Raw genomic sequence first — 11,645 nt, 5'->3', positions numbered from 1 at the left:
AGTATATATGTCAATCATAGTTATATCAGAAGTGAATTAATAGTATATCAGAAGTCAATCAGTTCTATATCACCTATAGTAGTAGATATCATAGTTATATTAGAAGTAAATCAATTGGATATCATATGTATATCAAACATATATCACATATATATCAGAAGTATATATGTCAATCATAGTTATATCATAAGTAAATCAATAGTATATCAAAAGTCAATCAGTTCTATATCACCTATAGTAGTATATATCATAGTTATATCAGAAGTAAATCAATTTCATATCAAATATATATGAAACATATATCACATATATATTAGGAGTATATCTGTCAATCATAGTTATATCATAAGTAAATCAATAGTATATCAGAACTCAATCAATTCTATGTCACCTATAGTAGTAGATATCATAGTTATATAAGACGTAAATCAAGTTCATACCATATGTATATCAAACATATATCACATATATATGAGGAGTATATTTGTCAATCATTAGTATATCAGAAGTCAATCGGAAGTAATTTATTGTTGGTTCGGTCCTGAAGTGTATATTTGTAATTTAGAACATGGGCCTCCGTTTTTTTTTTGCAAAAAAAAATGCTATATTTGAAAAACTCAAATCTTGTTGCTATTTTGCTTATTTTCCTAACTTTTTTTGCCATATATCAAGTTGCCCCTAAGAGTAATCTTCAACCTGCCAAAGTAACTTATCGTAACTAAGTCTCACATATTTGTAGTGACGCATGCATTTGTCACATTAGCTAATATGTAAATAATGGATACCTATATTGGCCTTTTGATTAATTGAAATCTACTTATTAATGTGACTGCAACTTAAATGTCCAAACATATATTATCGACGAAAAGGTCAGAGATTTAAATCTCCACTTTCAATGTTTATTTAAAATAAGGAAACATGATCATTGATCTTGAGATGAGGTTGAGTGTAAACCAAGATTAAATCTCAACCAACCATATTTACTCTTAATTTTACATTCCTTGTCCAAACTGACAAATAGCTAGAGATACTAACTGCAGCTAGAATTAAGTTTTAAGTGGCATCCATGGAAGATGCAATTAATATAATAATTACACATAAATTAGAATGATCAGCAATTTACAACCAATTAATAATGGTAGTTGAATTTTGAAACTAGGAAAACAGAGACGGGTGTGAAATTCAAGGGCATTTCGGGCCTCCTCTTTTAGTCTTCCAGTCATTGTAGCAAGGGCAAGACTGCTTGTTGCCATACGTCCCAAAAGGCACACACAAGCATTTGGCACAGCACTTTTGACAGAAGAACATGCATGGCTTCTTGAACGCTGTCTTCGAGCATCTATCTGTGCATCGAGGCCCACACTCTGCACATTAACAAGTTCTTTCTTTCCTCATCCACCTCTAAGAAACGCTTTCAAAACCTTGGATAAATTTTTAAATCTAAAAAAAGTGCTTCTAGATTTTTTTTAATTTTTACCTTGAGGTTGAAGGCTGCCTTCAGTGACTCCGGGCTGAAAATTGGAAAAATATAAAAATAAAAAGAACAGTTTAGTTTTGAAATTGAATGGGAAGTTGAAATATATAATAATATATAAAATAAAAAAGAATAAATGGATGGTACCATGGGACCGGGATGATTGCCAATGGGTTGCGGCTGTGGTGTTGGAGCCTCACTGATGGCCTAGAACAACACCAAAACCAAAAGCCATCAATTTGATTCCATCATAACCATTTCAAGTTAAGATTATGAGTTTGGAGTTTAAAAATTGGTAGTAGTGAATGTGGGTCGGGAGAAAGTTGCTTACATGATTTTGTACTAAGAGAACCCAATTGAGGAACATAACTAGAAAGAAAATCATCATTGTTTGCTTCCTCGCCATTGCAATAACTGCTGCAGGGAGCTCCACTAGAGAGAGAGGGAGAGAGAAATGGTGTTGATGATTTAGCAAGAGTGTGAATAATTATATATATATATTAAATATTGGATGGCAGAAGGGAAGGCCGGAAAAGATTGTGCGGTTGAGAATCAGAGGATAATAGCTTGTCTTGTGCATGGGATTCATTTAAAAAATAAAGTGTAATATCTTGAATGAATTTTTGTACACCAAATAAGATATTGTAAATTTTATCTTATTTTTTTGCTGTTTTGTTATATCTATATTTTGAAAACATTTTTAAAATCTAAGTGGAATTTTAAAAATTAACAAATTTGTTTTGAAATTTAAATAAATGTACTTTAAAATAAATATATAAAATAAATTATGAGGTCCATCTATATTGTAAACCATTGTTACGCGTCGTGCGTCGTGTTTTCAATATGGAATCATTAAGGTAAAAAAAATAAAAATATATGTTTGCCAAACTTGATCTAAGTAGTTGAAATAGTTGGTTTGGGATTGACATCATCCATGTGTGAAAGAAGAAGGGTTTCCGTTTGCCTGAAAACGATGGAGAGAGGCCCCCACAGCTTACATGCATGTGCACCCACATGTTTTCTTTCATCTTTCTAATTCCCAACGCATAAAACTAACACAAAACAAACCACTAAAGAGAGAGAAGAGAGATGTTTGTGAGTGTATTTGAGGGATCTCGTGATCAGTTTTTGTCCGGCAATAAGCAAATGTGTGTGAGAGAGAGGGCGAGTGATCGGCAGACCTCAGCCAAGCTGCGAGTGGCGATTTCTTCCCGTGAACGGCCCCTTCAATTGCTCTCTCTTTCTTTTGTCTGCTCTCTACAAATCTATCAAGTTGCTTTCTCGTGACATTTTGTGTCAAAACAATATTCACCAACTTTGTATTAGACTTGCACCATTTTTAACATCAACGATTATTAAGATATTTAATATTAAAATGATATAGCTATGGAATTCTTATTTTGCATGTATGACAATTTTTAAATATGTTTCGCATGTTTAGACACAGTTTGTTTAGTTTTTAGCCTCGTGGTTCATTTACGTCTCTTAGCCTATTAGTAGTAGACAATATTATTGATAAACGTCTTTAATATAGTGTATTATTACTATATACTATAACATTGATAAATGTTTCTCACTTATATGTATTAATGATATGGTAAAATACAATTTTAGTCTCTGAGTTTGAAGTTATATTTCTATTTAGTCCCTAAATTTCAAATAGTGACGCTTTGGTCTCTAACATTTAAAAAATTGTTGTAAAAGGTCCCTAGTGTTAACAATCCCTTAGTCACACTACCAGTACTACTGACCTGGTATTTATGAGTTAACATATATTAATTTTATATTCTTAGAGTTAACATCTATTATTTTTATATTATTTTTAATTATGTGTCATTTTTGTATCCGTTTTTTTCTCTCTTCCCATATTCTCTCCCTTTCTCTTTCCTCTTTATCCTTCTCCACCTGGTTCACGACAATTCTTGCTGGGAGCCCTATTGCCTCGAACATGGCATCCAACCCGACGGTATGATGCCCGTAATGTTTATCCATCCCCATTTAATTCTCTACTATTATGTATCTCATTCCTCCTCTTTTACTCGCTTCCGATTCTTCTGTCCTACCTGCTTTCTTTTTGTTTTTCTCGTCTTTTATCCATTGAATTTGGGTATATCGTGTGCCGCTTTGCATTGCATCTGAACGTTATCGACCCTACTTCGAGATCCGAGACTAATTGCTTAGAGGTGCTGATAGACTTCTTTCTCTTGGAATTTTTTGAATAAAAATTATTTTTGTTAAAATTGAAGAATTACAATTTTTCATGAACTGGTGCGTTTTTGTAAAGGTTATGTCCTTCTATCAAAAGATGTAATTTTATATGAAAAGATATGACTATTTGAATGGTCACAAATAGTCTATAAATACGCGGTTCTTCTCAGTTTTGCAAAACAGAAAACTGATCCCTCAAAATTCTCTCCTTTCTCGTCTGTACGAATACTTAAATACTGTGAGTTCGTTAAGTCCTATGTGTGAAGTATTGCATTCACAGGTTGATATATCCGTCCTATCCTGGGAGACAATTGTTCATGAAACCTTGGGCACCGTAGAGGGAACAAAATTATCTTAAAGAAACAACGCTACATTGGATTCGGATTTTTAACTTTGTGTTCCTTTAAGTTTTCTATGCATATTTCTCCAACAGTTTCTATCTGCAATTTTTACTATCTTAGGGGCATTATTCCAAACCAATTCGATGACTAATTGGATATCACGTATTTGACTGCAATTTGTTTGTAAGCAAAAGACTTGTATGTTTGTAAACCGTCCATCCAAGGCGGTAATTCTTGTTAGAGTTTTCTTTTCTTTCGTTAGGAGTCGAAATTAATTGCATTACAAAATTTTGCTCCTTGTTGGGCTGATTAACTATTAAATGAAAATTTTTGTTTTCTTTTTCCAGTGATACATCCAAAGGTGTTGCACACGACGCTCTTAATATGTTCCCTAGCGAGACCGCCGGGTCGAGCAAGCATGTGTATGCGGCTATAGTTGTTCATTTGGACCAACTGTGAATGATGAAGTTAGAACCGGAGCCTACCGACAAATCTTTCATCCCGAGCAATTGATATCCGGACCAGAAGATGCTGCCAATAATTTTGCTCGAAGAGACTATACAGGTGATGGATGTTACTTATTGGATCCTTAATTTCCAATTTATTTTGGTTAACTTAATTTGACATATTTTTGTTATTTTAGAGTTGGAAAGGAAATTGTAGATCTCTGTCTTGACCGAGTAAGAAAATTGGCTGATAACTGCACTGGGATACAAGGGTTTCTAGTATTTAATGCTGTTGGTGGTGGTATTGGTTTTGCTGTGGGTTCGTTGTTGTTAGAGCACTTGTCGGTAGATTACAGGAAGAAATCCAAGCTTGGTTTCACCATCTACCCATCCCCAGGTACTGATAATAGAAGAAGAGAGAGGAAAAAAAAAGAAAAAATGGAAAAAAATCACACATAATTAAAAAAGGAAAAAACGAAATAAAGATGCAGGCGACCAGGCCGATAAGGATGAAGAGGGAAGACAGATGGTGGGAAAATAAGGGAAGAGAGAGAAAGGAATAAAATATGGGAAAAAGTCACACGTAATTAGAAAAAAAATGTCACATCAGCATTCCATTAGTGAATGTTAAGACCATGGATCTTTTACCACCATTTTTCTATAAGTTAGATCCAAGTGTCGTTTTTTAAAATTTAAAAACTAAATGGAAATCTACCTTCAAAATAAAATTAGGGACCAAAAGTGTACTTTACCGTTAATGATATAATCTATCAATCATATAGTGCTTATCAAATGTTTATTGTTCGTGGAAAGAAAGGTGTGTTAAAGCAATAAGGTTTATCCTTTTCGTGAGAGTCATGTGACCTGCAAGACAAAGATGAACACTTCAATGTCTAAACCAATATTGGTTAGAGAATGTGTATAGTATATTCAAAAGGGACTAAACATACCTATGTAACGGATTACCAAATCATCTAGGTAACGGATTACCAAATCATCTTATAGGTTAGTAGATGTGAATTAGTCGACAAGGAAGTCTGAGACTCTTTCCATATATTTCAGTTGCCAGACACCGGCGATGGGAGCTAACCACGCTTAGTCAAGTCCCCCCTTCCTGAGCGCTGATGGCGGTAACGATGGGACGAGGTTGACCTACTATATCTCTTGCAGATTTGTTGATGTCAACAGGTCGTGACACGTGGTAGTCCGTTTTTCCCCTTATAACATCAGCCCCACTTCGCGAGTTCCGAAATTTATTTCCCAACTTCATAAAGGGCAATCGTTGTTCGCCACGTGGAACCTTGAGATTGTGACACATTGGGACATGTGGCACATTCAGTGGGTAATGGTGTTTGCTGTGAGCACTGGTGGGGGAAGTCTAAAGGGGCGACGATTATTCTTCTAGCACATATACGTCATTGGCTGTGCCGCATATCTGACGGCTATCGTTGTTTCGAACATCTAAACTCTTTCCACTTCAATCGGGCTGTTATTGTGCCTTAGATCATGCGGTCTTGGTATGTCGCCTTCTTTCATTTAAATGTCTTCTTCTTCTTGTATGTTCGTGTGTAACTAATCTCCCCGAAGAGGAACTCCTCCTTACTATCTTTTACCATCATTTTTCTACAACTCAGGTCTGTTATACTCTCTGCACAATCCTCTTTTTAACTTCCCAAAGTTCTGAACCTGTAGAATGGCTAGGAATAGTATTATCGATGTCTCATTTCGTAGTGATGAACCATCGGGTGGGGCTGTGTCATCCTCATCAAGAGAACCCTCGAGTGTGGAATCTAAGTGTACCGAACTATTCCTTAACCAACTTAGATTCAGGTAGAATGTTCTGAATAATGTCAAGATGCATCAGCCATCGAAGGGTGAAACCGTTAAGAATTCCCCTTAGGATACATGGGATTTTACTCAAATACGTTCAAATTTGGGGTTAGATTACCCATCCACCCTTTAACCCGAAAATTTATAGGCAAGTATAATCTTGCCCCTGCACAATTAGGGTCAAATGGATGGGGGACCTTGCTAGGTTTCTCGTACCTCTGCTGGCAATTCAGCCTTAGTATCTTACATAATCACGACGAGGACCCACTACTTTACTGATTGCGTCATCAATCACGTTAGTCTCATTATTCAAAATCCCTCCTGAATTAACTAACAATAGCATTTCACCAAAATCTCAACCTACAAAATCGATAAGTAAATAATGAAATCGACCATACACGAAAGATAAAATGAAAGGACAAATATTTTCGGTTGAGAGATTAAGTAAAAAAGGAAAATGACAAAAATCAAGACATTGAATTAGAGATTCATAAACAAACAGTGAGGCGGCGACAACTGTAGAATTCACCTGAAGCAAAAGTTCAAATGCATAATCAATAGTTTGTACGACAAAATCACAAGGCCAATGATCCTAAACTCTAATGCCTAATGCTTAATGCCAATCCCAATGAAGCCTATTATAAACGTACATACTTTCCTGTGACCAATGTCCAAAAATAAAAACAAACTATTCCAAAACAAGTCAGATACTCCAATTGGGCCAACTCATAAATGAAATTACAATATCAAGGGTGACTAACTGTAAGGCCACCGAGTTTTTGGGTTATTTTTATTTTATGATTTAAATAGAGCCTTTGGATTTTTCCTTAAGCTAATAATTTAAATTCTTGGATCTTCTCATTGGAGTTCTAATTTTTTGGTAAATTAGAATTTAAGTTTAATTCTTTTAGTTAAGATAAATTAAATTTTGAAATTTTGGAAAGAGATTTTTAATTAAATCTTAATTCAAAGTTTTGGAAATTTAATTTTCTCTTTTTTAATTTTATTATTGGGTTTAAAATTAAATTAATATATTCCTTTAATTAGTTCATAAATCCTTTTAGGATGTTTATTATGGGTTCTCCAAATTGGAAAAGGATTAGGAAAAGAAAACCTATTTATGGGATCATAAAGCCCTTCCTGACATTGTAATTATTTTTTAGTTTAATTCTTTTTGTGAAAAGAAAAAGGAAAAGAAGTAAAAAATAAAACAAAACTAAAAGAATCCATAAACCACATCTCTTTCTCCTTCCCCCTCCCCTAGCCACCACCCACCGCCACCCCTTTCTTTTTATTCTTCTCCGATGACACTGGCTCCTCCGATGACCTCTGACAGCAGCGACACGTTTTGATTTCAGGCGTCCCCTTTGGCGACTTTTGGCATTGACCCACACCCAAACGAAGCTAGATTTGTGATACCCAACCTCTTCGGCATTGGTACGGCGTTGACCCACTCCTATTCAAACCAAAATTGGCGTTACCTATCGCTTTTTAGCATCGGACCAGCAAGCCCTAAGCCATTCGAACTCGGATTTGGAAGCTTGAACCTCTTCGGCTTTAACTCACTCTTAACTCAAGTGGTTTTAGTGTGAGTTAGTAGGTAACGACTCAACTAAATGAAGTTTCGATTAAATTTAAATGTTTCTAAGTGGTTTCTAACCCGAAACATGATCTCGTTTGCTGCAGGAATCCTTCGACAAAGCTTAGTTATAAGTAGTTCTTACTTAGAGGGACGTTCGTTGCATGCTTATGTATGAATTGCATGTTTTAATTTGTGTGCTTTTATCTCTTAATGCTCATTGGATACTGTTGCTGGATGTTTCTCTATGAATGTTGGATGTTATGAATGACTATGATTGGCTATAGTTATTTATAATTGTTTGACTATGCTCTGTTATGACTAAAATCATTGTAAAGCATGTTGTTGAATATTATTATGTTGTGGAAGCGTATCGGTACTATTGTTTCATTGTTTGCATGTTGGTTGTATTTTAAGAAGAATGTCGAATTATTGTGAGACGTTTGATGCATGGGTCATGGTTTAGAATCATGTAGGATTCTGGTGAGAGTTATGAGCGGTTATGACGTGAATGAGTATCAAGGGCAGACAGCTGATATGTCACTAGTTGGGTATCGAGGTTCCGGGTATAAAAGTCAAAGGTCGATACGCCAAACTGTGGACAAAGATGAAGGTTGAAGCTTTGGGTATAAAGGTCGAGGATCAATGCGACGAGTCTTAGTGGAAGGCAAGTATTGAGGCCTTGAGAGGAAAGGACAAAAACCAATATGTTGCAAAGTCATCGATGCCTTAGCTATGCGTGGTTAGGGGTCGATGCAACAGTTCGAGGCCTTGGGGGTACAAATGTCAAGGATCAAACGCCAAGCGTCGTAGACAAGTGTCGAGGCTCTGAATAGATGGTCGGGGTTCGATCCGACTCGAAGGAGTAAGTCCTGAAGGAATAGGAAAGAGAACCAGTGAGCTATGATATGAGGAATGGGTTTGGCATGTAGGTTGCATGTTAGGTCAAACATGTGCATAAACAGTTTCGTTTTTTTTTTTTTTTTTGTAAAACATGATATTAATAATGAGTATGATATTTTGTTGTTGTGTAAGCATGTTGTTTGTGTGCGACCCTTTACGTAAGGACTGCTTACTGAGTACTGGTTGTTAGTATTCACTCCGCTCCCCTTTTCCCTCAATATCTTGTAGGTAACGAGGTAACTCGCGGGAATGGTGATGGCGAGGAGGAGACTTGACCAGAGAGACCATATTTAGCGCTGTAGTATTGATTTTTATTTTGAATAGGAAAGTTGGAGTTGTTTCTTTTTAGTTTGACTATGTTATTTGATTCATAGGTTGGTTTGTTTAAGTTTCATGTTAAATGATGTTTTAAGGATGTCAATTCGTTATTCTTTCGAGAATTCTAGTTATGTTTGAAGGGATCAAATCCCCAGCGGAAGTGATTTATCGCTTGTGATTCAATTCGATTTTCGAAATGGAACGATATCGATTTTATAAAAACAGAACATTTCTATTAAAGAAGAGGTTAAGCCTATTGGGAGGAAGAAAACAACTTACATTTGTAGATGGTTGATAAAAAACTTCTTCCTCGAACCCAGTTTTGGTTTGACACGAACAAATGTTCTCGTATGCGTGATTGAATACCACCACTTAGTAACATTGCTATCCTCAAGCATTTAAGAACCGGATTGTGGGATCTAGGTTCTTGGAGAGAAAAACTCAAGGAATTAAATTTGAGATCGTAAAAGAGAGATCTTGTTCTTGATGAGATGATTAACCAAAAAACAGGAAATTCCTTTTGTTTTTATAAAGGATGAGGGAAGAGGGAGAGGGGAAGAACTCACCACTTTCCCAGGAAAATTGGTGGGAAAGTGGTGAGTTTATTAATTATGGTATATATATATACCTATTTATTTATTTATATTCAATTTAATAAATAAATTTAATAATTAATTAAATTAAAACATATTTTAATTTAATTAGATATTATTTAATTAATTAATTAAATAAACATAATTTAATTAATAACATTTAATTAAATTAATTAATATTTGAATCATATTCAAATATACCTATCCCTCATAATCTATAGTATTTAATATAAATCCAATTCACATTAAAATTTAACCTATAGTTCTAATATGAATATAATTCATCGTACTCTCTCATAATATATAGTTTTATGATAATGTATCATCATACACTGTCATACACAGTTAACTCAAATTCCCTTTAATTAAATTTGAACAATTCAAATTTCTTCAAAAATTAATGTTCTTAATTACGTTTTACGAATTAGCAAGGGGATCTAATGGACCTATAGATCAGAAGTTCCAACGTTACGAGATTAATTGGTTAAACTTATTAACCATCTTAATCAACATACGTTAACTACACGCCAAACAAAATTTGAGCTTTTTTAAAATCATACATATCCCACATCTAATCTTACATTTCTAACTTTATTATGGATTATTAATATAAAAACTTCAATTATTAAGTAATGATATTTGAGTCAGAGTAGAAAGAGAAAAATATTCATAACTAATTACGTGATATTTGGGGTAGGGCATATGTATTCATTCCAAGGTCTCGCTTCCTAGGGAGTTCTTGTTCACGGCCTTTCTTTAAGGGCATATGTATTCATTACAAATGCGGCCCAACAATGCACACAAAAAAAGATGGTGGATTCACTAAGCATTTTAAAATATCAAAGTCAGTTCATTTAAATCAGTTAAGAGACCTCTAATAATACAACATCTGTTAAGTTTCTTTTACTTTTTGTACATCTAATGTTTTTTCTTAATTTCAAAATTTCATGTTTTTGAAATATGGTTTATTCTAAGTTGCTAAAGAATCGAGACAACAAACAGAGAGCATCATGTGTAGGTACAAGTTCCATAATATATCACAAAAATCTAAATTTGACAAATTACAACAAATCACAAAACACAAATGATTTTTCAAATCGTCTCAAATTGATTCGACACACCTTTTCGAGATGGTGATCACCCATTCTTCTCCAATTTGGGAATCTCATAAAAATTATAATTAAAAGAAGTTAACAAATTACCATATTCATTTTCTATTAATTTTTCGGATCGGGGAAGGACAGTCTGAGATAGTCGAGAAGAGATTTCCAAATCCAATTTGGAATGGTGTTCCATTTAATTTAGAAATCACGAAACCATTTACATTATGTATCACCAATGTCTTTAGAAAATTCTTACGAGAATGTTATTTAAAGATGAGAGGGAAGGTTTTAACAAAAATGAAGGCATTTAGCACAATAACCCTAGAAAATACCAAGGAAATTCAAGAGTTAACATGAAAAATCTGTTGGGTTTTTATGCCCTAAACTCGTGGTTTGCAAACATAAAACACATATTCATTCGATAAAGTTGTTATTGATGTTTCTCTTAGAATTGCATTAACCCAAGTCCAATAAACTAACATCTGAGGTTATGTCAACTAATTAAAACAGTATATAACGGATATACAATATATATTTAATATACAGTGTATATATTTGACATACAGTGTATATATATACATACAGTATATATTCGATTTAAAGGTGGATAATATTCCAGTAGTAACCTAAAAGGTTTATAGTATATGGATAAGGTTGAGTACCTTATCAACCTTATCCTGATAACACTATGGATACAGTGCACTTTGTAATAGTTACAAATGACTTGATCCAGGTCGTTCGTGTGGAGACATGCGAGTGGGGGTATCCTATACAATGAGTTTGTAGAAGACCGGACCGCAAAATAATTAATCTTTAGCTGTAACACCGTTAGCTAATAGATTTATATTTC

The 11,645-nt window shown here is 34.3% G+C and overlaps 1 protein-coding gene and 1 long non-coding RNA gene across 5 annotated transcripts; one reads left to right on the top strand and one right to left on the bottom strand.

Annotated features, from left to right (window-relative positions):
- Window positions 1-959: 959 nt before the first annotated feature.
- On the bottom strand, window positions 960-1,964 carry LOC111025644 (protein GAST1). The gene is made up of 4 exons (XM_022303534.2): window positions 1,806-1,964; window positions 1,622-1,681; window positions 1,478-1,511; window positions 960-1,364 (listed from the first exon to the last, which is right to left on the bottom strand). The coding sequence occupies exons 1-4, from the start codon at window positions 1,878-1,880 to the stop codon at window positions 1,183-1,185; spliced, it is 351 nt and encodes a 116-aa protein (XP_022159226.1). The 5' UTR covers window positions 1,881-1,964; the 3' UTR covers window positions 960-1,182.
- Window positions 1,965-3,256: 1,292 nt separating this feature from the next.
- On the top strand, window positions 3,257-9,282 carry LOC111025645 (uncharacterized). 4 transcript variants are annotated; one of them, XR_015790708.1, is made up of 6 exons: window positions 3,257-3,440; window positions 4,371-4,587; window positions 4,667-4,866; window positions 5,532-5,986; window positions 7,658-7,899; window positions 7,986-8,958. It is a non-coding gene; the product is annotated as an uncharacterized LOC111025645 (long non-coding RNA). The 4 variants fall into 4 exon arrangements; XR_015790707.1 differs by lacking the exon at window positions 7,986-8,958 and adding an exon at window positions 9,010-9,282 and having other exon boundaries at window positions 3,258-3,440; XR_015790709.1 differs by lacking the exons at window positions 7,658-7,899; window positions 7,986-8,958 and adding an exon at window positions 9,010-9,282 and having other exon boundaries at window positions 3,270-3,440.
- The last annotated feature ends 2,363 nt before the right edge of the window (window positions 9,283-11,645 follow it).

The sequence above is a fragment of the Momordica charantia genome (assembly GCF_013281855.1).
Source record: "Momordica charantia cultivar OHB3-1 chromosome 5 unlocalized genomic scaffold, Mcharantia_2.0 BLBB01000005.1, whole genome shotgun sequence".
NCBI classification, from domain to species: Eukaryota; Viridiplantae; Streptophyta; class Magnoliopsida; order Cucurbitales; family Cucurbitaceae; genus Momordica; species Momordica charantia.
This window is presented reverse-complemented; position numbering and strand designations above follow the sequence as displayed.

Bases quoted from the DNA above. Each gene is read 5' to 3' on its own strand.
- LOC111025644 (XM_022303534.2), bottom strand. From the start codon at position 1,880: ATGGCGAGGAAGCAAACAATGATGATTTTCTTTCTAGTTATGTTCCTC. The intron at 1,512-1,621 runs GTACCATCCATT...TCCAATTTTCAG, and splicing joins GCAATCATCCCGGTCCCATG to CCCGGAGTCACTGAAGGCAG. The intron at 1,365-1,477 runs GTAAAAATTAAA...GTTAATGTGCAG, and splicing joins AGGCAGCCTTCAACCTCAAG to AGTGTGGGCCTCGATGCACA.